A 27906-nucleotide genomic window follows, 5' to 3' on the forward strand; every position below is an offset into this window, starting at 1 on the left:
CTTGAGGTCAGGAGTTTGAGACCAGCCTGGTCAACACAGTGAAACGCTGTCTCTACTAAAAATACAAAAATTAGCCATGTGTGGTGGTGGACACCTGTAGTCCCAGCTACTTGGGAGACTGAGGCAGGAGAATTGCTTGAACCTGAGAAGTGGAGGTTGCAGTGAGCCAGGATTGTGCCATTGCACTCCAGACTGCATTACAGAGTGAGACTCCATCTCAAAAAAAAACAACAAAAAAAGCTAGTATTGGTTTCATTCCTATAAGTGATGACAGTAAGACCTTTTGTCTCCATCTCCCCCACCTTTTTTTTTTTGAGACAGAGTCTCACTCTGTCACCTAGGCTGGAGTGCAGTGGCATGATCTTGGCTCACTGCAACCTCTGTCTACCGGGTTCAAGTGATTCTGCTGCCTCAGCCTCCAGAGTAGCTGGGATTACAAGCTCCCACCACTGTGCTCAGCTAATTTTGTGTATTTTTTGTACAGACCATGTTTCACCATGTTGGCCAGGCTGGTCTTGAACTCCTGACCTCATGATTTGCCCACCTTGGCCTCCCAAAGTGCTGGGATGGCAGGCGTGAGCCACCACGCCCAGCCTCTCCAGCTCTTTCTCTATAGGGAAGTGGTGCCAGCTACTGACTGTGAGGAAGGCCTGTGCTGGAGGAGTGGAGGCGAATCTAATGTTAACAGTGTCTTAGCCTGGTTGCGGTTGTGGCTGAGAGAAGAGGATCCTGGGACGAGGGGTTACCTGCTCTCACAGCTTGAGGGGCGTGACTCCGAGCTCTGGGACCGCGATGGGCAGCGGTGATGGCGGTGACGGTGAGACTTTCGGGGCCGGCTTCGAGATCTTGGGGGGATGAGAAGGAATGAGTCAGAGGAGAGGAGAAAGAAAAACTGAGTGAGAGAGATTTGATCTTGCGACACCCGTTTTTCCCTTGCACTCAAGTCACCATCCCTCCCGAAGTACTGCGTCTCCCTCACCCCCATGCATTTGTCCAGCTTCCTGCCTGGGCGCTGGGGGGCGGCGGGGGGCATGGAGGCGGTCCATAATCAATGGTACTGAACAGGGGTGAGCAGAAAGGAGTCCTCTGGAGGGAGTACGGATGACTCAGGACCCTTCCCCCTTCCCCCTTCCCCAGATGACATCCTAGGCAGAAAGTCACTTCCCCATGTTTCCTCTGCATCAGCCAAGGCGGGAGCCTCCATGTCACAGAGCTTCAGGACCGTACATGTGTGCATCAGCCAAGCACTAACACAATATTAACCAAAGCCTCAGTTAAAACAGAAGGAGCTGCTTTGCCTCCAGAATATTCGAGTGGTGATTGTCTAATTTTTCAAGTGAATGCGGAAATACAGATTTTTAGGTAAATATTCTTATTTTAAATGGAAGCTTATTTTTTTTTTAAAGGCACTTTCTTGGGCAAATGAAACACATTTGCAGAGAAAATTAGGCCTTCAGGCTGCCAATTTATAACCTCAGACCTGGAAAATAAAGTCCAGGTTCTTAACATGGAGTCAAAAGTCTTCTAGGATGGGCTACAAGCCTTATCCAAAACAAAAATTAGAACAACGACAATTACTACTACTATCACTAATGCTGGTGTTACTGCAGGTTACTTCAGCTGCTTCTAAGTAGTAATAATTCAGAAATAGCGGCAGTGGTAACTGAGGATGTATAAAGGATGTCAATGGTTTGGGCCAAATGAGAAAGCCAGTGGGAGTTAGAGATGATTCTATCGGGAGGTAACTTGGTTATCTCAACAAAGGACTCAGGGATTCCTGTAACGTAATCATCAGACCATATCCCTTCCCTGCTTAAAACTTTCCCATTGCTGTCAAGAGTCCAAACTCTGATCCTGAACCTCAGGCAGCTTCAGGAGCTCACCCTAGCCTAGCTCTCTGGCCTCACTGCTTGTCTTCTTCTGCCCTGGCCTGGCGGGCTGAAGCAGCTCTGAACTGCATGTATGCTGGCTCACACATTTCCCAGTTTGTGATATCCTAGGGATGATGACAATAATGATGGTGATGATGCCAGGTAACCCGCATCTAACGTGTACTTCATGCCAGACACTGCATTCTAAGCATTTTTTCTAAAGAGATTCATCTATTCTCCATAACAGCCTATGAAGTGGGTTCTCTTATTAGTCTCATCTTACAGATGAAGAAACTGAGGCACAATGAGTTTAAACCACCTGCTTAACTTGCAGCCTGGAATGGTTACTTGCCATCCTCACCTGCAGCCTAGATGCTGCCTCCCTCAGGAGGCCACCAAGCCCTTTTCCCAGTGCCCATGTTCCCACAACGTCCAGGGTTTCGTCTGCTGTGCTGTGACCTGCCCCATGTCTGGCTCCTGTGAGCTCTTCAAGGCCAGGACAATGTCTGGCTCATCTCTGTCCTTGGGCCCAGCACAGGGCCTCATTAAGGGACGTCGAATGAAAGGAAGCTAATGCTCTCTAGCAGCCACTTGCCTGGAAGGAGTCCTGACCGTGGACTTGGCAAGAATAGGCCATCGTTTATCTTCAGGATGGCTTATTCTTCTTGCTTTTTTCTCTCCTGCCTCTTGTCTTTTGGCTTACACAAGCTTTCTGATGTCCTGCTGGCAATTTCTGGGACTCACCCAGCTCTTAGCACCGGGGAGGGTGGCCACCCTTGCTGCCCTTATGCCGGCAGTTCTTGTCTCAGTGATGGTCCTTCCTAGTGCTCTGGAGGTCTGGACCTACCCCCGACTCTGTGGCTGTCTGCCCTGGGGCCCCACGGGCCAAGTGACACTGAGATTGCCGAGAACATGTACTCTATCTGTGCTTAGTGTGAAAGCACATTCAATACATGCGATCAATAATTGTCTCTTGACTGGAGCTGAACAAATTCAATGATAAGGAAGTTCTTCCCTGAGCTAACTCAATGCTTTCTTCTGGAGCATTCCCCAGGCCTCCATGGTGGTGGTTGAAATGCCCTCCTTTGTCCTGACCTTGCATGAAAAGATCCTTTGGGACAGCAAGGCTGGGCACCCTTCCTCTGCATCCCTGCCTCCTCTTTTTCCTCCCTGGCAGCTGACTACCTTTCATCTTATTGTCTTTGATCCTCTCTTTAGAAGCTTCTTGGCGGGAGATAAAATATTAGTTGATTGGAAAACACAGGCACTAACATTTGCAGGGTATAAAGTAGGTAGGTTGTAACCAAATTTACTTTTAATTTGGCCGGGAACTGAACTCCACAGGCGTCACGGGCTGATTTGAATTTCTACTACCAGCTATAAACTGTGAAACAGCTGGGGCCCCAAGACTGGAGCTAGGAGCTTCACTGACACCTCCACACTGTAAAACCAACAGCCAGGACCTGAACTCATACACATGCTCACACATGTGCGCCCCTGTGATCACACCCCGTGACCACCCATGCACAGATAGAAACCACCACACAGCCGTGGTACACAAAATGTACACGGATATTTAAACAGTGCACACACACAATGCATAGAATTCAGTGTGTCCTATGTATACCACTCACATTCATGCTCACACAAGCACAGACACACAAATGCATTGGTGTGAGCACAAATATAGAGCACACACAATGTTCCCATATTGTATACACTTGTATACACAGTGTACAAAAGTGTAAAATGTACAGACAGCTACAATGTGCACACTAGATATATATATACACACACACACACTATGTAGAAATATACATGCAATGTACACACAAGGTCTACTCACAAGGGACACACCAGGCACACACATGCACACTTTCATGCAACATAAACAAGCGTGCATACATACACATCACACACACACGACCTGCTGCACTCATACATACCCAGACCTATAACACACATAGTTATCCCTTTCTCTTTCTCCCTCTCCTTTCTCTCCCTCCTTCTCCTTTCCCTCCCTCCCTCCCTCCCTTCCTTCCCTACCTCCCTCTTCCTTCCTTCCCTCCCTCCTTCTTCCTTCCTTCCTTCCCTCCCTCCCTCCCTTCCTCCCTTCCTTCCCTCCCTCCCTCTTCCTTCCTTCTTTCCTTCCTTTCTTCTTTCCTTCCCTCCCTCCCTCTTCCTTCCTTCCTCCCTCCCTCTTCCTTCCTTCCTTCCTCTCTCCCTCCCCCTTCCTTCCTTCCTTCCTTCCTTCCTTCCTTCCTCTCACCCGCTCACCCTCTCCTCCCTTTCCCTGTTTATTTGGCAACTCTTAAGACTCTGGCTTTTAAGAAGCCAGATCGCCCAGCTCCCCACACTGATGAGTACATTTCAGGTAGTATCTACTCACTGTTTCTTGTGCCTCTTCTCATCTCTTCTTTTGCTTTTTGGGCTAGAGGAGCTAAACAAGAAATAGTCAATTAATTGAAAGATGCAAAATTCTAGTTAAAGATAAATAAGTGGTTAAAATGCTTAACACACAGTGTGAGGTCCAGGCAGTTTTGGAATGGACACCGATCATAGCCTCAGACTGGAAAATTCACTGCCAACATTTTCACTCAGCAAGTTCGGCTAGGGATACTGATGCGCACACACACACACTGAGAGTGGAGTATGGAGGATGCCAAGTGCAGCTTTGCTAGGTTAATAATAATGGCAGCAATAAAGGTAGTAATAACAATGTCTGCCAGTTTTTGAGACTTTAATTATAGGCTAGGCATTCTATTGAATTCTTTCTGTCAAAAACCTCACTTACAACCTATGATTGGAGGCGCAATTAAACAAGTGCTCATTCTACAGATGTGGAAACGGAACCTCAGAAGAGCAAAGAAACTTGCTTAGGGTTGCACAGGTGAGGTAGGATGTGGCCACAGATTATGGGTCCCCAGAGTCCATGCTCTAGACTGCTGTTCAATCAATTTATAAGAGAAGCAAGCTGGGCATGGTGGCTCATGCCTGTAATCCCAGCATTTTGGAAGGCTGAGGCAGGTGGATCACCTGAGGTCAGGAATTCAAGACCAACCTGGCCAACATGGTGAAACCCCATCTCTCCTAAAAATACAAAAAGATTAGCTGGGCGTGGTGGTACATGCCTGTAATCCCAGCTACTCGGGAGGCTAAGGCAGAAAAATCGCTTGAACCCAGAAGGCAGAGGTTGCAGTGAGCCGATCATGCCACTGTACTCCAGCCTGGACGATAGAGTGAGACTCTGTCACACAAAAAAACAAAAAACAAAAAAAAGAGGGGAGAGAATGAACTATCCAAAAAGATATTTGAACTCTCATGAATCTTGGTGGATTCTGAAATGATCTGCCCATGCATATTCAAGTATCTGTGTTTCAGTTTTCTTTGAGTCACAGGGCTGGGGTCTGAGTACAATGGATAAGAATGACTTGGGTTCCCAGTGCAATCAAATAGAGATAAGGGGGGACAAGCACACTGTTTGGTGGTTTAATCTAGACTGGTTGCAGAGGGTCACCAAGAACCCATTACTGGCCTCGGACCTGGGAAGGGGAAATTTTATTTCATTGCACTATCTTGCACCTTGAAGCTAGCCACAGGATCTATCTTCATGTTGAGACTCAGCCCAGGCAGTGGGAGAGCCCAGGACCTCACTGACAGATCCAAGTTCAATTGGATTCAAGATCCGCCTCTGCTTCTTAGCTGCTGTGTGACATCAGGGAAGTTACTTGTCCTCTCTGAAACCTGTTCTTCAACCATGAAATGGGGCCATAACTCAAGCTGCAGAGCAGAGTGGACAGATGACACTGGCAACCAATATCTACTTATTAAGTAAATAAATGAAAGGGCTTTGCATTTTGCAAATTGCTCTAGATATGGTTATTGTTATTTAAGAAGCCACCGTCACTATTCTGATCCTCTGTCCACAGATTTGGGTTTGAATTTTGGCTCCAATACCTTCTGGTTTTATCTGTGGGCATTCCTGTTATATTCTGTCTTAGTCTCAGTTTCCTCATCTGTAAAACAGCAACAATGAACATGTCTACTGTGCAAGGTTGTGGTGAGGATTAATGAGAATTAAATACATCTACACATGGAAGGGGTTTAACTCAGGATCCAGTTTGGAGTGAGGACCCCATAGTCCTCACTCTTTTTTGTGTGTATGTTCACTCAATGTGTCCGGTATACCAGGACTTGGCCCCTGTTCCTTGGCCAGATGTGGGAAGGTTTTGGTGGGGTGATACGGCTGATGTTTCCCTATGTGCCCCAATTCAAGATTCCAACCAGTGGCAGGGGTGACGAGACATTCTGGGGTGAAGACATCAACAGGGCTCGTCCATATGGCCTGATGGAACCAAAAGCTGGCTTGGAATGCTGACGAAAACAGCTCAAACCTTCATTTTGGAGGAAACTGAGGGCCCAGGAAGATGAAGGGGTCATGACCAAGAGCACAGATGGAAACTGAGGGCTGACCTAGAAGCTGCCCAAAGGTGGCTGAGAAAGCACAAAGTTGAACAGGGAGGCAGAGACAACAGGAGTCTTACCTGTGCCTTCTCTTCTTGGAGAATGACCTGAAAAAAGAAAAGAAAGGAAAAAAGGAGTGAAAAAAAATCAAAGAAAAAAGGGCAGAGAGACAGAAAGAGGGAGAGAAGGAGAGAAAGGACGGAAGAAAGGAGAGGGGAAAGGAGGGAGGGAGGGGAGAAAATAAATATAGGTGAGTCTGAAAGATTTTTTTCCAGGTATGACGGTATCAGTGTGTTTGTGATCATGCTGCAGGGGGCCAGGACACCTAGCTAATCATCCTCCTCTCTTAGATTCCAGAGAATATAAAAATTGTTTGGGAGATACTGGTTTGTATTCCGAATTTCCAGATCAAAGCCTACCAGTGCTTCAATCCTCCCCCAGAACTGTCAGTTAATCTGTCCTGGATGAGGAGGACGAAGAGAGAGTCTTCTGCCTTTCCCCCCGCTCCATTCTCCATCTCATCTTCTCTCTCCCTTGTTGTGGATTCCCCCTCCTCGTGCTCCTCCTCCTCCTCCTCCTCATCGCCGCCATCATCATGAGACAGCCTGCTTCCACATGTGGAACTCTTACCATGTGCCAGGCTCTGTACTGAGCACCTGTCACACACAATCTCATTCACTCTTCCCCAAGTCCTGTGGAGTACTACTGACAACTATTTCACAAAGACATGAAGATCAGAGAAGTTGATTATGTTGCTCAGAGTCAAACAGCATCACCCATGTAGCTTCTACTCATTCTCCAGTGCTCCAGTCAGAGGTCGCCTTCTCCTTGTAACATTTTCTGAGTCCCTCAGACTGGTTGGCTGCCTCCCCTCTCCTCCCTCAAGCTCTGGGTGAGCCTCTGAGCTTATCATCATCAGGGTACATACTTCTCCATATTAGAATGACCCATTTTCCCCACTAGAATGTGAGAAATTGGAGGGCAGGGACTGGGTTTTGCTTTCTTTTCTGGGACCCAGAATCCTCATTCATGATACACAATGGGTGTTCAGTAAATAGATGTGAAAAATAATTTTTTTAATTTTAATTTTTATTCTAAGTTCCGGGGTACACATGCAGGATGTGCATGTTTGTAACATAGTTAAATGTGTGCCGTGGTGGTTTGCTGCACCTATCAGCCCACCACCTAGGTATTAAGTGCAGCATGCATCAGCTGGAAAAATGAAAATGTTTTTAAAATTCAGAAGCTTTGCTAACTGAGGAGAGAAGAAAAAGAATCTCAGAGCTTTTGCTACCCCTAGCTCCCATCTCCAAAATCGTCAGCTATCATTAACCAAACATTTCAAGAGCTGGACCAGGAGTAGGTTGGTACTTGGGAGGTCAGGGTTTGAGAAGGAACAGCAACAGAATTTCCCCTCCTAATCGTCTCTGTCTTATGAACCCCTTACTCTGTAAAGCTGTAAGATCTGGGCTGACTGTTGCCGGCCGGAAAAGCCTGTTTCTGATCATCTGGTACAGTCTCTTTCTCATGAGAAGGAAGCTGTAAGTGAGAAGCCACCTAGCTTCCAGAACGCAAATATGGGAAAGTCGCTCTCCCTTTCCCCAGCGAACCCCCAAAATTGGGAGGAGCTGCTCAGCAAAGGAAGGTGACAAAGTGGCCGTCTAGGGTCCTAGGTGGGCCCTTGCCTCTACAAAGGGCTCCAGGTGGAGAAAGATTTCTAACACCAAATTAACACCATTTCACTAATTGGTTTGTCCATGTCTTGTAGTAAACACAAACTCATAACATCAGTCAGGAAGTCTAGGCAGGTGGCTGACATAACCAGCGAGAGCAAACTGAGTTTGAGATCATTCTAGAAACTAGCGCTGAGATGTCATCACATCCCTGGACTGGGAAAAGCCATGTTGGTGCAACTTTGCCTGGGCTTGAGATGCAGGGGGGAGCCCCAAACAATCTCTTACCTCTCATTCATCCTGTTGCTAATTGCACAAGTAATCCATAATTGATGTGGGACAGTTGGAAGATACAGATAAGCAAAACTAAAATACAAATCACACTTTCCCTATTATCCGCAGCTCACTGCAGCAAATTACTTGTGTAGGGAGCTTCAAACTTCCTGCCTCCAGGGGCCAAGCAGGCTTTGTAAGTGGGTAGAACAGGCTGGACATGTCCTGCCTGAGGCCAGCTAGAGCACAAGTACCCACTCTGTCTAAATGCACGGCAGCACCTCAGCTCCAGGGGATGGCTGCCTGTGGGAAAACCGGCCCAGAGAGATATTGACAGATAAGACAGAACTTGTGACTCTGCAGAGGAACTAGAAAGCTGAATTTCTGTATTGCAGAATCTTCTGATTATAAAATGTTGGCTTGGGCCATAAAACACAAATCTGAGCCCTCTGTTGTATATCATTTTAGTCTTTTCTTTCCCCTGTAAACATACGTGTGTGTGTGTGTGTGTGTGTGTGTGTGTGTGTGTGTGTGTGGTGAAACACGAGCCCAGTTCATAATGCCCTGTAACCACCGTCCGTGCCTCCCCATGCACCAGCCTGGATAATCCCAGCGCAGCCATGTTTTTCAACATGATCCCATTCTCTAGGAGGCAATTGGACTGACAAGAGGGGCCTTTCCTTGGGAACTTGAATAAGAAACAAGACAGATTCAGTGTCTCCTTGTAACTTGGCCTGCAGCATGGAGAGATGGGGCAGGTGCAGCCATGTCCCTCATGGGGACCAGGAAACAGCAGGCACTTCAGGTCCCAGGTGGGTCCTATCAGCTCTCCACTCCCTGTTCTAGCCCCTTGCTCAGGCCTGGCTGGTCCCTGAGCCGTTCCCGCTTCTTTGTCATCAAGTCCTCCTTCTGGTCTGAGTTAGCATGTGTGGACCTCTGCTCCTTGAAGCCAGAGTCCCAACTTATACAAGACACAAATATGTAAAAAGACGTAGATACTTATTTCACATAAATAACATGATATGCTTCCAGATGACCTTTCAGTGCCATCAACCGTCCCCTCCCCCCTCCTGGGGAGGCCTTATTTGCAGAGAAAAAGGACAACACCTGCGTCGCTTGTGTTTCTTGGAACTTTTCTTCTTCTTTTTCTTGACAGGCGATGGGCTATAGGATGAGGACCTGCCAGGGAGGGAAGACACACTTCAGAGGGGAGCTCTTAAAGGCCAAGGTTCGTTTCAAAAAGAACTTTCCTCAGTCCCTATATAGGATGTTATCTCTTTCAGGAACACACATCAAAGGATAATAGCCGTGCTGATATTAGCTTGCACTTGTAAGCAATTTTTAATTGCTCACAAATTTAATTTTACTTTTCATTTAATTTCAATTTTTCCCCAGTTAATGTAAACCATTACCTTGTGTTTTGTAAGCATTATCTCATTCAATCCTTCCACACACTTCTTAGGAAGGTACAATTGTTACCCTCTCTTCTCAGACAAAGGAAGTGAAGTTCAGAGAGGTGAAGTGACTGGCCCAAAGACACACAGCTAGGAAGCAGATGAGCTGGGATCCCAGTGGTTTTTGCTCTTAGTCACCACAGCACCTCATAGCTGCCTGCCTGGTCAAGCTGGAGAGTCTTCCTTCTGTCTGCTGTTCTTCCTTCACGCTACAACCCTCCTCTCAAAGTCTCAGGGTTTCTCGTTTGCCCCATCCTTTTTCTCCCTGGTAAGACTGAGCCCCTGAAGGATATCTTGCCAGGCTGCAACTGCATGGAGAGTACCATCAAAGGGTTACCTGAGAAACAGAGCTACTCTCAGTCCATGGTGATGACCCAAGACTGAGGCCCAGGTGACCTACGTTCCAATCTTGACTCTACTACCAACTCACAGAGTCACCTTGGGGATGTCAAGGCTCGTCTCTAAGTCTCTTATTTCCTTGCTGACAAAAGACCAGGGTTGAAACAGATGAGAGGTTACAAATTCAATGCCAACAGGGCCCTCTCAGAAAGCATGAATGGATGAAGCTGGCTGGGTGGAAGACCATGGGGAGTAGTGGGGACTGTGGGGAACCAGAGAGGTTCTGGCTGGAGGGGGTTCTGCTTCTCAGATCAGCTGAAGAGCCTGTGTAGGAATGCAGGTCTGACCTTCTACAGCACCTGCCTTTTCTAAAGGAGCCTCCAAAACTCCACATTTTCTGTGAAATCTACTGATTTGGAAATGTTGACCACTGCTTAAAAAAAAAAAAAAAAAAATGTCTCTAGAGGGGAATGGCTGAGAAACAATTCAGCCTTCAAAGAATCATAACGTTTGTCCCCAGACATATGCTAAGTGAACATTGATTGGATGTACGAGTGAATTAGTGAATCTTAATATCTGAGGTTTCCTGTTTTGAAGTATTCTCTGGTCCACCCTTCCAATTAGGAAATCCAAAACACTCGCCCCAATTTCATCTCCTACCCGACAATGGCTAGGATTTCATCCACATTTCTCTCTGGGTCCCCTTTGAGCCCATCCTTTTAGAATGAGACTAAGGGGCATCTGTGAAACAAGGTTCCAGAAAACCTGGAGTTGAAGCCCGTCATCAGATGCTGCTCTCTGCTGCCCCCTACAGGTTTCTATAAATACTGCCTCAGAGGTTTGGTGTGATTCTCAGTTGGCAGCCCTAGGGTTAATTAAGCCTGACCTTCTGGGGTTGACACACTAGACATGATTTTAGTGGCATGTTTTTAGTCTAGAAAGTGGCAGCCTACAAGCAAATCTGGAAATCATTTTAAATGTGAAAAAAATTTTAAAGAAATTGGACATAGAAAAAATGCATAGGGTACCAAAGGGTCAATAGTTGGCCAAAACAAAACGAAACAAAAAACCCACCTATTATCCTAGGCGTTAAACAGGTAGGTGGGTGTAGTAAAACCAGCTGAGGACCTGGGATCGAGCCCCTGTAGATCCTGTCACCCCCTCTGTGAGCCTTTATTTTCTCATCTCTAAAATGGGGATAAGAACGCTTTCCTGGTAGACAATGGTCAGGAATAAAAGAGATATGAAGATGACAGCCCTTAGTGTCGTCCTCTGCATCCAGTAAGTGATCAATAAATAATTCAATATTCATGCTAAAGACGATGCTTCTTATTAATTGGTTATTTACTATGTGCCAGGTGCTGTGACAGCTGCTCCCACACGAATTTTTCATTTAATTTTCACAAAATCTCAAAAGGTTGGTATTATCACCATTTTGGAGAAGTATAACAAAGCAGGCACAGAGAGGTAAAGTGACTCGCCCAAGGTCACACAGCCAGTTAAGCATCAGAGAGGGGATTTGAACCCAAGAGGGAGTCACCGTCTGACTTTGAAACCCGTATTTTGCCTCTGCCTGCATCTTACAGGTTTCATCTCCCTCCTGGTGCTCTTACCTCCTTCTCTTCTTCCGAGTGGATTTCTTCTTTTTCTTCTTCCCTCTGGAGGAAGGCGGTGGTGTCAAGTCTTTGTCACGAGAGGCACTGTGAGGAGCAACGAGAGGGGCCTTAGAGAACTCATGGTTCCCCAACTCCACACCCAGAGCTGGTGCCACCAAGGAAGGACCCAGTTCCTTGGATGATCAAGGACCCGTATCAGGTGCCTCATTACCATCTCATGGCTGATTGGGTCACACTTCAGACTAAGTACCTAAATAAGGACTTAATGCCGACCTAATGAGACAGACGTTGTATGTTACCCAGACACCAATTGATTATTAAAAACAGAGTTATAGAGGTTAACTACTCCTTAATAGGTTTATTATTGAATTTGCAAATGGCTCGCCTTGGTAAATAAATCACTTTTTAAATAATTCATCAGCCGTTCAGCCCCATCCCTCCCTGTCCGTAGTTCCTGCTGGAAATTTAATAGGAGGCGGAAGGTGTGTTAAGTAGCAGCTGATTATTAAAAGTATATTTGCCAAGGTCTAATGTAACGAGATACATATCTTATATTGCCTCGCAGAACCTCAAAAACCTCCGCTTTTCAAGAATAATTATTTCCTGTTCAATTAAATTCAAATGCTGAGGCTGCAGTTAAATGAAGTCAAGTTATCTCCTTTTATAATTGGGGCAGGCTCGGGGGACTTTTTAAAAACACTATCCCATGGCAAAGGAAGATGGTTTTAGATGAAAAACTGCTTTGGAATTGAAACATGCCAACCTAGTAGAACCTCACGGGGAAACCATAATCTTGCTACTAATTTTATTGTCATTTTAGCAGTGACACAAGCAGCATTTATGCACTTGTTTTATGCCAAGTTTTTTATATATTAGGATACAAACACTTTGAGAATGGTATGACTTTTACTGTCTTATTGTATAGGTAAAGAAACTGAGGCTCAGAAAGTTTAATTAACTTGCTGATGGCTACACAATTAGAATGTGTCCAGGCTAGGATTTGAATCAAGGCCTGGGTGATTCCTACCCTGAGATTTTCCCCACAAAACCAGCTGCCTTCTCAAACATGTTTGTGTGGCCAATCATCTGAAAATTACCCAACTTTTTAAAGAATATCATAAAATACTGCTGTATTTAATTCCACTTTAAGAATCTGGATCATCTTTGGGAGGCCGAGGCGGGTGGATCACGAGGTCGAGAGATTGAGACCATCCTGGTCAACATTGTGAAACCCCGTCTCTATTAATACAAAAAAATTAGCTGGGCACGGTGGCGCGTGCCTGTAATCCCAGTTACTCAGGAGGCTGAGGCAGGAGAATTGCCTGAACCCAGGAGGCGGAGGTTGCGGTGAGCCGAGATCGCGCCATTGCACTCCAGCCTGGGTAACAAGAGCGAGACTCCGTCTCAAAAAAAAAAAAAAAAAAAAAAAAAAAAAGAATCTGGATCATTATATTTAGTAGAAAGAATGATAAAATGATTAGAATATATGTCAGGTCTCCGTATCTCCAGCAAATAAGAATCACATAGCTATGTTCATAATATTTTCATGAGAGTCACTTTTTAAAGATTATCAGATGTCATTTTATTTAAACAGCTGGAGGAGAGACTGTTTATCTTATTGAGATTTTCTACTAATCTGCTTTCCTAAATGTGAAACTTGTGATATGCTATTTTTTTTTAATTTTTATTTTAATTTTTTATGTTTCAGAGTACATGTGCAAGACCTGCAGGTTTGTTACATAGATGAACGTGTGCCATGGTGGTTTTCTGCACCTATCAACCAGTCACCTAGGTATTAAGCCCAACATGCATTAGCTATTTTCCCTAAGGCTCTTCCTCAGCTCCCACTCTCTAACCAACAGGCCCCGGTGTGTGAAGTTCCCCTCCCTGTGTTCATGTGTTCTTGTTGTTGAGCTCTCACTTATAAGTGAGAACATGCAGTGTTTGGTTTTCTGTTCTTGCGTTAGTTTGCAGAGGATAATAGCTTCTAGCTTCATCCACGTCTCTGAAAAGAACATGATCTTGTTCCTCTTTATGGCTGCATGGTATTCCATGGTGTATATGTACCACATTTTCTTTATCCAGTCTATCATTGATGGGCATTTGGGTTCATTCTATGTCTTTGCTATTGTGAATAGTGCTGCAATAAACATATGTGTGCATGTATCTTTATAATAGGATGATTTATATTCCTTTGGTTATATACCCAGTAATAGGATTGCTGGGTCAAATGGTATTTCTGGTTCTAGGTCTTTGAGGAACCACTGTCATCCACAATGGTTGAACTAATTTACATTCCCACCAACAATGTAAAAGCATTCCTATTTCTCCACAACCTCACCAGCATCTGTTGTTTCTTGACTTTTTAATAATTGCCATTTTGACTGGTGTGAGATGGTATCTTGTTGTGGTTTTGATTTGCATTTCTAAGACAGTCCCTTTTAACCTTAAAAATAAATATCGTAAGAATTAAGTACTTAGCTACTTAACTACACTTATATGGTATAAAGCACAGGGCACAGTATGCATGTCCAGGAAGCAAACAGGACGCTTGTGTAAACAGGATGAGCTACCCCCCAATTTTTTTTTTTTTTTGAGACAGAATTTTACTCTGTTGCCAAGGCTGGAATGCAATGGCACTATTTCAGCTCACTGCAACCCCCGTTTCCTGGGTTCAAGTGATTCAGCCTCCCTAGTAGCTGTGACTACAGGTGCCCACCACCACGCCGGGCTAATTTTTGTATTTTTTAAAGTAGAGACGGGGTTTCACCATATTGGCCAGGCTGGTCTCGAACTCCTGACCCCAGGTGATCCACCCACCTCGGCCTCCCAAAGTGTTGAGATTACAGGTGTGAGCCACTGTGCCTGGCCACCAAATTCTTTCCTTAAAGAGTGCTTGATACAGAGCAAAAGCCTAATCAGTATTTGTTCAGTGACCAAACGAGGGGACAAATGAATGAAATAATTTAGCTCCTTGTTAAATCATCTTGTTTCATATAAACACTTCCCAAGTGCAACAGCTACTGGGAATACGAGGGGGGAAGAAAATGAAAGGAGAAATACTCGAGGCGGCCGGGGTGGGGGGGGGCAGGGGGGAAAAACCCTTGAAAAGTGTGTCTTATAAAATGAGGAAAGAGCCTATTGTTTCAGTCAATCACTCTAATTTCTGGAATCCCAGGAATCCAGGGGAACAGGATTTGAGAACATTGTTCTTAATTGGCATTTAAGTAGTTGGGTAAAACTCAGAAAGCCCTCCAATTTGGAGACATCTGAGGTCTGTGAGGTGGGGATCGTCAACCCCCTGAATAAATCCCAAATGCCTTTATCCAGGTATGCCTACATTTCCTCTTCCTTCTTGTCTTCCCTACCCAATTCTATGTGTACCATGATAGAGGGTCAGGAAGGGGCAGAATAGCGGTGAAGCACACCCTGGTTACGTGTGCAGGGGTTAAGTACATCATGCTTGTGTATGCTCCGGTTACGTATGCATGGCTGTATACAGTGATGAAATGTACAACAATTCAGTAAGCCCATCAGTTGAGGATGCAGTGGTTACATGTACAGCAGTTAAGTCTGTAGTGGTTAAACATGCGGTAGTTAAGCACACGTTGGGGAAGTAGCAGAGGTTAACTATGCAGTGGTTAAGTGCTCAGTGGTGACGTACACAGTGACTAAACACGCATCGATTAAATATGCAGCGGTTCAAAACACAGTGATTACACGTGCAGCAGTAAAGAATGCTGGTCCAGAAGCTGACAAACCTAGATTTAAAGTCCAGTTCTCTTACTTCCCACAGGGCTCAGCGACCTCTCTTAGTCTCATCTTGATCATCAACAAGATAGGAAGAAACATGGTACCTGTGTCCTAAGTTTGCTGCCAGGATTGAAGGAGCTGACCTAGGTAATGTGCCTTGGTCTGGCACAGTAAAAGGGGTTTCTGTTATTATAATTATAATAAATGTATTATGTTGGCATTTAAGTAATGGGGTAAAACTCAGAAAGCCCTCGAATTCGGAGACATTTGAGGTCTGTGAGGTGGGGATCATCAACCCCCTCATAAATCCCAAATGCCTTTACCCAGGTAGGCCTACATTTCTTCTGCCCCTGCTTCTTCCCTACCCTTGTTCTACATGTAGCATCATAGAAGGTCAGGATGGGGCCGAATAGCAGTGAAGCACACCCTCGTTACAGATTTATTATATACTTTATGATTACTCTTATTATCACTGCTAATATTGTTATCATCATTATTGTGGTTTGTCACATCAGAGAGTCAGTCACAGATAGAAGGGACCAAGAAGCACAGATGCCATACACAAGAGTACAACACCTCTACAGTAGAGACGCTGTACAGCCTGGCATCATTTTTTCAGATTTTCATGGCCAGAATCTTCTCTTCTGGCTTCATGAGACCCTCACTAACATATTTTAGGATTTCCTATGCTCTAGTCTCACTGCCACAATTTGTACCTTCCTGGTCTAACTTACTCCTCATCCTGACCTTGAGAATGACATCTCAACATCCCCATTTTACATCTGGGAGCCCTGAGGCCCATGGAGGAAAAGAAACTTGCCCAAGGTTGCTCGGTTCACAAGCGGCAGGGTCCAGATTTGTACACGCAGATTCCATCGAGGAGACAATGTTTTTTATTTTTCATTTTGAGATGGGGTCTTGCTCTGTTACCCAGGCTGGAGTGAAGTGGCGCGATCTCGGCTCACTGCCACCTCCTCCTGGGTTCAAGCAATTCTCCTGCCTCCGCCTCCAGAGTAGCTGGGATTACAGGCGCCTGCCACCACACCTGGCAAATTTTTGTATTTTTAGCTGAGGCAGGGGTTTCACCATGTTGGCCAGGCTGGTCTCCAACTCCTGACCTCAAGTGATCCTCCCACCTCGGCCTCCCAAAGTGCTGAAATTACAAGCGTGAACCTCTGCACCCGGCCCAACGTTTTAAAATAGGGAAATTCCCTTTCTCCTCACTTCTCTCTTTGTCTCCCTCTGCCTATCATGGAAACAACTTTCTTCCTGTTTCCTGGAGAGAACACTTCAGACATGACGTTGAACTTCACTTCTCCAAGTTGGTAGGGCTGAACTGTTTCTCTCTCTTTGAAATTGCAGCCTAGCTAAAGCCTGGAGCTGAGAGGGCAGCCTAGGTGGTGGGGTAGACGTCATTCTTGAAAATTACTCCACTTAACTCCCACTTATAAGAACTTATGAACACAAAGAAGGAAACAACAGATACTGGGGCTCCACTTGAGGGGGGAGGGTGGGAGGAGGGAGAGGATCAGGAAAGATAACTATTGGGTACTGGGCTTGATACCTGGGTGATAAAATAATATGTACAACAAACCCCCATGACATGTGTTTACCTCTGCAGCAAACATTCACGTGTAACCCCAAACCTAAAATAAAAGTTAAAACAAAATAATTAAATTAAAAAAATTACTCCAGTTTCCCAAGCCACTTCTCCAAAATTCAGTAATTACATCTTCTAGAATTAGATTTTCCAGAGGCCAAAGATGGGCCAGGCTTTATAAGTGTATGCTGCAAAATTGAAAAATAGGAGGCAGAGATATTTTTTTTTTCATGAGCACCCAAGGATAATGGAGTGGGTTTTAGTCGTGGATTTAAGATCAGAGAGACTGGAGTTTAAAACTTCTCTCTGCCACTTAGTGACTGTCACATTCTGGGCAATGCACTTTACCTCTCCCAGCCTCAGTAAAATGCTGAGTATCCAGTATTTTTATGGAGTGTGTGTCTACAGTGCTCTCTGTATATGTGTGCTAGCACAGCGCCCATCACACAGTGAATGCTCAAAAAGTACTGGTTAAATAACTGAGTAAAAGAAAAAATACAAAGATCCGAAACTCCTGAGACAGGTCTGGGCTGAAACTATGATTTGGGAGTCAGCGGCTTATAGAGCCATTCAAATGTTAAGGGACTCTATCATTTAAGGTAGGACTTAATGAACTACAGCCAGTGGGCCAATTTAGGCTGCCTCCTGCTTTTATAAATATAATTTTATTGGATCACAGATATGGTTTTTTGTTTGCATAATGCCTGTGGCTGTATTTGCACTACAATGGCAGAGATGAGTAGTTGTGACAGAAACCACTGGGTCTACAAACTTAAGATATTTACGATGTGTTTCTCTACAGGAAATATTGCTAACTCTTGATTTAAGGGTTTGAAAGAGGAACTTGCAAAAGAAAGAGGGGAGCCATGGCCAGAAAGGCAGACTTTATTTCTGTATCTTCTACCTGAACGTCCCCATTGGATCTCACCTGTGTGCCCTGGTGGCATCCAGTTCCCGACAGCCCTTGTCTCTCTCCCAGCTGTTGGTGCCCAAGGCCTCAGTGGCCAGACGCTGACCCAGCTTTTCTGAGGGGCCATCCTGAGCTGGGACCATGGGGCTATTCTGGGGCTCTGTCCTACAGAGGAAGAAATAAGGACACAAAAGTGTTAGAATATACAGAGACACTTAATGTTCATTAAATATTCATAGAATTCCAAGTATTTCCCAGCTTCCCTTGCAGTTAGGTTGAGCTCATGAGATTATCTTTGGTCAATGGTCTCTGAGCAGGAGAGAACACACGTAATTTCCAGTTCAAGGTAATCAAGACCCACGTGCCTTCTCCAGCTCTCTCTTCCTCTGTCGTAGTGACTTTAGAGTGCACACATTCTGAAAGGTGAAACTATTTGATGGAGGAAAGATGCCTGAACCACATCAGACTTTGCAAGAGAGAAATAAACGGAAATTAGGCTAAACCACTTTGCCGTAGGTTTATTTGTTACAGCAGCGTAGCGTATTCTATTTGGACTAAATCACAGAGAGATGCTGGAAACCAGCATTTCACTTCCTTTCTCAAGATGTAATGAGAGGTCAAAGCATGATAGGATTTGTGTAAATTCCCCTTTGCCGTTTCTATTCCTTTTCTCTGTCTTATTTCTGTTTGGACCACATGTATGAAAATTCAAATGGTCTTAACAGTTTAGGGGCTAGAGTATCTGGGACCAGTCACAACATTGCTGAGTTGCAGTTTCTTCAGTTATAAAACAGTGAATAGTGGCCAGGCGTGGTGGCTCATGCCTGTAATCTCAGCACTTTGCGAGACTGAGGTGGGTGGATTATGAGGTCAGGAGTTCAAGACCAGCCTAGCTAAGACGGTGAAACCCCGTCTCTACTAAAAATACAACAATTACCCAGGTGTGGTGGCGAGTGCCTGTAATCCCAGCTACTCAAGAGGTTGAGGCAGAGAATTGCTTGAACCCAAGAGGTGGAGGTAGCAGTGAGCTGAGATCCCACCACTGCATTCCAGCCTGGGTGACAGAGTGAGACTCCTTCTCAAAAAAAAAAAAAAAGGCTAATATCAATTCATGTATTGCTGAGCTATTGTGAAGATAAAATGAGATCAAATATATAAGCAGAAAGGCCTCAAAAGTGTCAGCTTCCTTTGCTTTTACTTCCTTGTAAACAAAATCTCTAATCTGATGTCCTTAAATGATATGAGTCACCCACTTGAGACAGCAGTTCCCATGATGGTCTGAAGTCCCCTCCTCTGCCACTGACACAGGCTGCAGAGAGTACACAGGCTGCAGAGCCTGTGAGTCCCACTTCTTCATGGGAGTTCCTGAGAGGGCAAAGAACTTGCCTGGTTACTTGGCCTTTGAAGAGACTGTCACTCAAGTTCCTGGCTCTTAACTAGGAAGAGTAAGGAGTTTGAGAGTCACAGGTGTCTTTGGTGCCATGCAGTGAGCATCCCTCCCTGCTCGCCCTGCCTTCAGACCCCAGGTCAAGCATTCATCAAAGGCATTAGTGTGTCTCATGCGCCAGCCTCCTGCATCAGTGCATCCAGATTGAGTTTATGAGTCAGGATGAATGCATCTGATAAGCCCCCTGCTCCTTAGGGTTTCTAAGAGAGCAAGCCAAGCCCAGTCAATATTGAAGGAAGGGCAGCAAAACACATCCATCTCTGTCAGCCACTTATGAGTGCATCTTTAGAAGCGGAGCTGGTAGACACTGTGAGCCCGGGAGGGATGGAGATTCTAATTAGGGCTTCTCAGTCCTTCTCACTGCCAACTCTGTGCTTCCAGAACTCCCTTCCATCCCGCTCAGCCTCAGTTTTCCCTAAACCTCCCTGCTGTGGGTGTTACCTTTCCATGCTTTACTTCTGCCCATTTATCCCTGAGAAATGTTGTCCTGCATTCTGTCAGACAACAAAGCTTCTATCTTCTGCCTAACACCCAGCAAGGCTTGCCTCTTCCCATACTTGTCCTGGCCTAGGGTAACCTGCATTCATTAACTCCAATTTCCTGAGTGCCTACAATGTATCCAGGCCAGTTTTAGGTGTGGAGACACAGTGAACAAGACAGAGATGTCTCCTGCAATTATGGAATGTTTGCATTCTAGATGGAGGAATAAACAATAAACACATAAGCAAGGAAAAATATAGCTTGTGAAATGGTAACACATTTTTTTGGAGACAGTCTCACTGTGTTGCCCAGGATGGAGTGCAGTGGCACAATCACAGCTCACTGCAGCCTTGAACTCCTGGGCTCAAGTGAACCTCTGACCTCAGCCTCCCAAGTAGCTGGGACAACAGGCACAAACCACCACACCCAGCTTTTTTTTTTTCTTTTTGTAGAGACAGGGTGCCACTATATTGCTCAAACTGATCTTGAACTCCTGGGCTCAAGCAATCCTCCTGACTTGGCTTCCCAAAGTGCTGGGATTACAGGTGTGAGCCACCATTTTCAGCTGGATGGTAATAGATTTTGATGTGAATAAAGCAGCCTACAGAGCTAAGAAATGGGAAGAGTGGCTGCTATTTTGTATACAATAATCAGGGAAGTCTTTCCTGAGGAGTAGCAAGGGAGTGGAGACTTGAAGGATTCAGGACTAATCTTAAAGTTTGGGTGGTTTAGAATGTGTTCATAGATTCTTTGACACTCTTGTCATCAAGAGACCAAAAGATGGAACTTAATTTATATCCCCTTGAATATCGGATGGGCTTGGTGACTCACATTTAATGAAAAGAATGTGGTAGAAGTAATAATGTATAACCCTCAAGACTTGGTCACAAAAAGGTAGCTTCTGCCTTGCTCTCTTGGATTGAATATTCTGGTGGAAGCCAGCCACCATGTTGTGAGGACACTCAAGCAGCCATATGGAGAGGCCCAGGTGAAAAAGAACTGAGGCCTCCTGCCAACAGTCAGCACCAACTTGTCAGCCCTATGAGTGAGCCACCTTGGAAGTGGATTCTCCAGCTCCAGTCAAGCCTTCAGATGAGACTGCAAACCTGGTTGACATCTAACCACAACTCCATGAGAGATGGTGAACCAGAACCACTCAGCCAAATTCCCGAGTCACAGAAACTATGAACCATAATAACTTTATTGTTGTTTTCAGCCAAAAGACTTGGGATAATTTGTTACACAATTATATATAGCTTCTACACAGGTATCTGCTGGAAGTGAGAAGTGTGCCCTAGGCAGAAGGAATAGCAGGTTCAAAAATCGTTAGCATATATAAGGGACAGCGGCTGGGCGCAGTGGTTCATGCCTGTCATCCCAGCACTTTGGAAGGCTGAGGAAAGTGGATCACTTAAGGTTAGGAGTTCAAGACCAGCCTGGTCAATATGGTGAAACCCTGTCTCTACTAAAAATAAAACAATAAGCTGGTATGGTGGCACACGTCTGTAATCCCAGCTACTCAGGAGACTGATGTGGGAGAATTGCTTGAACCTAGGAGGCAGAGGTTGCAGTGAGCTGAGACTGTAGCACTGCACTCCAGCTTGGGTGACAGAATGAGGCTCTGTTGCAAATCATAATCATAATCATAATCATAATCATAATCATAATCAGGAACAGCAAGCCAGGGCTAGAGTGGCAAGAGGTAAGATCAGGGATCAGGTCATGGGAAAACCTTTGGGGCTCTTTAGCTGAGATGGGAGAGGAGTCTTTGGAACAGGAGTGATAGGGTCTGGATTACATTTGAGAAAGATCACTCTACTGGTTGAGGGACACAAGGCTGAAGGGAGAGAAGGGCAGAGATGGGGAAATGGTTGCAGTGATCCTGTCTCTGATCAGTGTAGTAGCAATGGAATGGGGGATGAGCTGTGGTCTGATTCTAACAAATTTTGAAAGTAGTACTGACATGATTTGCTGCTGACTAAATGTGAGAAGTAAGAGAGTAAGACAGGAGGAGGAGTCAGGATGACTCCAAGGTTTTGAGCCTGAGCAACTGGAAGGATGGAGTTAACATTGAGGAGATGGAGAAGGTAGAGTAGGGAGCAAGCTTTTGGGGAGATCTATCCCCTTTTCTAAGATGTGGTATTCCTTTGCTCCCCTACCAGCAGCTCTTTTTTTTTTTCTTCAATAAGATGGATTCTCACTCTGTAGCCCAGGCTGAAGTGCAGTGGTGCGATCTTGGCTTGCTGCAACCTCCACCTCCCGGGTCCCAGTTCAAGCAGTTCTCCTACCTCAGCCTCCCAAGTAGCTGGGATTACATGCACCAGCCACCATGCCCAGTTAATTTTTGTATTTTTTAGTAGAGATGGGGTTTCACCATGTTGGCAAGTCTGGTCTTGAACTCCTGACCATGTGATCTGCCTGCCTTGGCCTCCTGAAGTGGTGGGATTACAGGCATGAGCCACCGCACCCGGCCCAGCAGCTCTTAATAATATGTTGTTGTCATTTAGTTGTCTTCTATCAAACTAGACTATGAGCTCCTGAGAGTCAGACTGTGTCTTACTGCCCCAGAGCCTGTTGCTTAGTGAACCCTTAGGAATGTTTTTTTCAATGAACCAATAAAAGAGCTAACAAATTGGCCAAAGAGAACATTGTTTCAAAAAGTTAGAAAGTGCTTTTGAGATGCTTTGGACTAATTTCCTAACGTTATAGTTGGTGGAAATGGAGTCTCAGAGAGGGCCAACAACTCAGCCAATGTTTCAGTCTACTCAGACTGCTCAACCCGTGTCTTCTCTGTTCAGCCTCAGATTTCTTTTAGAAAAGGTCAGTGAGCTTATTGATTTGTGTGTATTGTTCATCAAAGCCTTGACACATAAGATAGTTCACTTCTGAGATGGCTCACTCATATGGCTGGCAAGCTGGTGCTGGCTGTTGGCAGAAGACCTTAGTTCTTCACATGGGCCTCTCCATATGGTTGCTTGAGTATCCTTACAACATGGCGGCTGGCTTCCCTCAGATTAATCAGTCCAAGAAAGTAAGGCCAAAGCTGCCTTTTGTGACCAATTGTTGCAAGTCACACATTATTATTATGTCAAGGTGGAGACACATGGTACTGGTACTACCTGGTACTAGATCAATGGAAAAGAACAGAGGCCTCAGAAAAAATGCCACACTACTACAACCATTTGATCTTTGACAAACCAGACAAAAACAAGCAATGGGGAAATGATTTCCTATTTAATAAATGGTATTGGGAAAACTGGCTAGCCATATGCAGAAAACTGAAATTGGATCCCTTCCTTACACCTTATACAAAAATTAACTCCAGATGGATTAAAGGTTTACACATGAGGCTTAACACCATAAAAACTCTAGAAGAAAATCTAGGCAATACTATTCAGGACATAGGCATGGGCAAGGACTTCATGACTAATACGCTAAAAGCAGTGGCAACAAAAACCAAAATAGACAAATGGGATCTAATTAAACTTAAGAGCTTCTGCACAGCCAAAGAAACTATCAATAGAGTGAACTGGCAACCAAAAGAGTGGGAAAAAATTTTTGCAGTTTACCCATCTGGCAAAGGGCTAATATCCAGAATCTATGGAGAATTTAAATATATTTACAAGAAAAAAACAAACAACCCCATCAAACAGTGGGTGAAGGATATGAACAGACACTTTTCAAAAGAAGACGTTTATGCAGCCAAAAACATGAAAAAAAGCTCATCATCATTGGTCATTAGAGAAACGTAAATCAAAACCACATTGAGATACCACCTCACACCAGTCAGAATGGCAATCATTAAAAAATCTGGAGACAACAGATACTGGAGAAGGTGTGGAGAAACTAGAACGCTTTTACACTGTTGGTGGGAGTGTGAATTAATTCAACCATTGTGGAAGACAGTGTGGCGATTCCTTAAGGATCTAGACATAGAAATACCATTTGATCCAGCAATCCCATTACTGGGCATATACACAAAGGATTATAAATCATTCTATTATAAAGACACATGCACACGTATGTTCACTGTGGCACTGTTCACAATAGCAGAGACTGGGAACCAACCCAAATGCCCATCAATGATAGACTGGATAAAGAAAATGTGGCACATATATATCATGGAATATTTGGCAGCTGTAAAAGAGGATGAGTTCCTTTGAAAGGACATGGATGAAACTGGAAGCCATCATTCTCACCAAGCTGACACAAGAACAGAAAATCAAACACTGCATGTTCTCACTTACAAGTGGATGTTGAACAATGAGAGCACATGGACACAGGGAGGGGAGCATCACACACCAGGGCCTGTCAAGGGGTGGGGGGCTAGGGGAGGGATAGCAGGGGGTGAGGGGATTAGGGAGGGATAGCATTAGGAGAATTACCTAATGTAGGTGATGGATGTAGCAAACCACCACCATGGCACGTGTACACCTATGCAACAATCCTGCACTATCTGCACATGTACCCAGAACTTAAAGTATATATATTTTAAAAAAGAATATAATTTTAAACTCTCTGGGGCATTGTAGAAAATAAATTCATACCACAAGCAATCTCATGATAGGCAAAAGCTGAGAGCTGTGAGGAATTTGGCAGTGAATAAACACATGGTGAGTGTGCTGGCATTGGGTGGGAGGTCTCAGTGACTTGTCTAATGGAGAGAGTACAGGCGTGAGTTATCTGAAGTGTAGGGGACGCTGGTGGATGGTAGTGCCAGAGCCCTGGGGTGCAAGGCTTAGGGTGAGGACAATGTCTCATCTATCATTCTCAGCAACAGGGGTTGAAATCAGATACGGGGAAATCTTGAAGATGATTTGATGAGGAAAGACACAATGGACTTGCAGGAATATATGTAAGTTTATACTCTCTGATGTGGTAGATTTTTCTTTTTCTCCAATAGTACTGGTTTCACCTTCCCGGTGTTGGGTACCCCACCTGAAATTTTGCAATAAAACCAACAGAAATATAATGAATTCTACCAGACAGACAGGGAGTGCTGAGGGGAGGAAGAAGGAAATCTTCTGTAATATACCATAACATTTAAAGTCTTTTTTTTAGCATGTCCCAATATGTTGCTTTTCAGCTTTCTTAAAACTTAAAGAAATTCAGATAGCATGTAGTCCAGGGTTTTCCATGATTGGCACAGTATTAGAGGCCTTTAAGGAGTTTTTAAAAATACAGATTCCTAGGTCCCATCCTAGCTGTAGTAAATCAGAGTCTCAAAGGGGCGAAACCCAGGCATCTGCATCTTGAAGACACATCGCTGGCAATTCACCCTCCTATTGGATCAAGAATAAAATCTAAATTGACTGTCCAGACTAAAAGATTTGGCATGATCTGGTCTCTGACCCTGGTTTCAGTTCCTCTCCTACCCATCTCTTACTCCTCTTCATATCTCACTCTGTTCTAGCCACGTGGCATCATTGCTGCTGCTCAAATGCTCAGAGCCTTTGCGCTTTCTCTTCCCTCCACCTGGTATGCTGTTCCTCCACTCTTTGCATGGCCAGCTCCTTCTTTCCATTCAAAGATCACCTTTTCAGAGAGGCCCTCCTTGACCACCTTGCTCTCCTCTCCACCTGCCATGGGAATCATGGTAGCCTGTGGTGTCTTTTTCACCGCATTTGTTACTGTTTGAAATGATCATTTTATATGTCTATTTGCCAAATGATTGTCTTCTGGACTAGAACTCATCTCCTTCCTCACCCCTGAATCCACAGAGATACAGAGATACAGTGCCTGACATCGTGTAGCTTCCTGCTTAATGAACATTTATTGAATGAACAAATGAATACATGGATGGGTGAACAAATGAATTGTGATTCCTGATCTCATGTGGGAACCACAGGTGGGATCCTAACCTTCCTTACAAATAAAGAAGCAGAAGTTCTGGGGAGGAGGCCCAGTCCGAGGTCACTCAATGCTTCAGTGGAATCAGACCTCAGCCACAGCCCCCAGCCCTCCACAGCCCCACCCATCTCCCTTCCCTGACTCCAGCCTTGCATCTTTGCAGGTCCTTATGAAGAATTCTGTGTTCCATCTTTGCTGAGGAGTGCCAGCAGTTTCCTCATTTTCCTTCGATATTGCATTAAAAACAATACTTAAAAGAAGGTGAAATCTTCGGGGACAGCTAAAACAGTGGAGTCAAGGGCCGGCACACTCCACTTCACGGAGGGAGGGAGGGAGGGAGCCACGAGTGCCGGATTCCTCAAGGCCTCCCGGCTCTGTTCCTGCTAATCAGAGACCTGGAGCTTAGATGCTGTCTCTGTCGTCATGGCAACCGGCAGATTCCAAGGCTCCGTTGAGAATCAGGGCTGAACTTTTCTGCAAAACTCCTCGAGAGGTCTGGCTCCCTAGCTGCTTCCCTGCTTACCATCAAAGCTCTTGCTCACCGAGCTGATCAGCCAGCTGCTCCCAACAAAGTGCTTGTTTGGCCCAGTGCTGGGTGCAGATCCCTGTGCCCCAAGCACTAGATTGAGTTAAACACTGTTTAGGGAATCAGAGACCAACAGTGGTGGAGCGGGAAGAACCCCAGATCCAGCTCACCTCTGTGTAGAGTGGAGAAACGGAGCCCGAAGAGGCAAGGGGACCTGCCCAAGGTAAATAGTGACGCCTATCATCACTCTGGCTAGTAGAATTGTCACGTTTTGACCCCCAGCCCAGTGCTCTCTCCACATCACTCGATCATAACAGCAGCTAGTATTTGTCAAGCACCTCTGGCGACACTGAGCTAACTAAGCACTTCTCACTCATCTTCTCATTGAAGCTTTCAAAGAAACCCATGAGCCAGCATTGCCATCCCTACTGTGAAGAACAAACTGAGACCGTGAGAGAACATCAGTGGTTGCCCTGCCTGTTTATGAAAATCAACCGAGAACAAAAAGGAGAAGATTCTGGAAAACATTTTTTTTTTTTGAGATGGAGTCTCGCTCTGTTGCCCAGGCTGGAGTGCAGTGGCACGATCTCAGCTCACGGTAACCTGCGCCTGCCGGGTTCAAGTGATTCTCTTGCCTCAGCTTCCCAAGTAGCTGGGATTACAGGCCCCCGCCACCATGCCTGGCTAATTTTTGTATTTTTGGTAGAAAACATTTTGAAAATACAAGAAGGGATAAGTGAAGGTACAAGGGGAATCTTGGTAATTTCACTGTAAGATAAGACTGGTCTTATGTGTTTGGAGACTATCTGTAGCTCAAGGTTTGGCCTGAATCTTATATTCCACAAAAAGAAATGACACTTGATCAGGAGACTGGAGACATCTCTGACATGTATTGCCTCCATTCCACAAATGGGGCTCCTTCTGTGTATAGAGGGCCAGTGTCTAATCCAGTGTCTCCATTGATTCCTGCAGCCCTCTGTGGGGTATGCAGCAGCAGCATGGTGAACCTCCTTCCTTGCATAGCCAAAGGCACTGAAACCTGGAGAGGCAAAATGACTTGCTTCCATCCAGGGCTCATGCCCCAGGTACTTGTTCTATCCTTACATCCAGAGCAGTGAATGGTCCATCCTCATTCCCACACTTGCCAGACACCCACATTCTACCTGTTTTGATAGAGAATGAAGGCCTAGACTCTCATGCTTAAGAGCTCACCAGAAAGTCCAAGACTTATCATGGGGCTGACCTAGTGCAGAGACAAGAGGAAGCTGGCCAATTTGTGCCTTGGCTCCTGAGACTTCAGTCTGAGCTGTGTTAATAATGTCCTGGCCTGAGGTCTTGGCATTCCAAGTCTTTTTCAAGGTGAATATAGTTCATTAAGGCTGGATGGGGATAATCTGCAGGAGCTGTGACTCTTTGAGCTTTGCCATTGTGGCTGGAAAAAGCAGTAGAGCTTGGGGGAAAACAGGATTGCACAGAACTGCTGTGGGAGAAATCATTTGGATACAGGGGCAGTAGTGTTCATTTTGGTAGAAATTGAATGAAAAATGAAAGGCAGTTTTATGAGGCTGTCATTTCTCTCATTATTTCATTCATTACTCAACCGTTGTTTACTGAACACCTACTTAGTATCAGATTTCAAGGACCCCACAA

At 45.1% G+C, this 27906-nt stretch overlaps 1 protein-coding gene across 1 annotated transcript in view; it reads right to left on the reverse strand.

Annotated features, from left to right (window-relative positions):
- The window catches only part of SRRM4 (serine/arginine repetitive matrix 4), a 171787-nt gene that overhangs the window by 35592 nt on the left and 108289 nt on the right, over positions 1 to 27906 (reverse strand). Inside the window, exons 2-7 of the mRNA XM_064379742.1 lie at positions 17972 to 18118; positions 11688 to 11774; positions 9389 to 9460; positions 6416 to 6442; positions 4261 to 4311; positions 747 to 845 (exon numbers count right to left, since the gene is read on the reverse strand). Of these exons, the coding sequence (XP_064235812.1) occupies positions 747 to 845; positions 4261 to 4311; positions 6416 to 6442; positions 9389 to 9460; positions 11688 to 11774; positions 17972 to 18118 (483 nt within the window). The remainder of the gene's footprint in view (positions 1 to 746; positions 846 to 4260; positions 4312 to 6415; positions 6443 to 9388; positions 9461 to 11687; positions 11775 to 17971; positions 18119 to 27906) is intronic.

Source organism: Aotus nancymaae, unplaced genomic scaffold (genome assembly GCF_030222135.1).
Source record: "Aotus nancymaae isolate 86718 unplaced genomic scaffold, 86718_ANA_hifiasm-v0.15.2.pri h1tg000021l, whole genome shotgun sequence".
NCBI lineage: Eukaryota > Metazoa > Chordata > Mammalia > Primates > Aotidae > Aotus > Aotus nancymaae.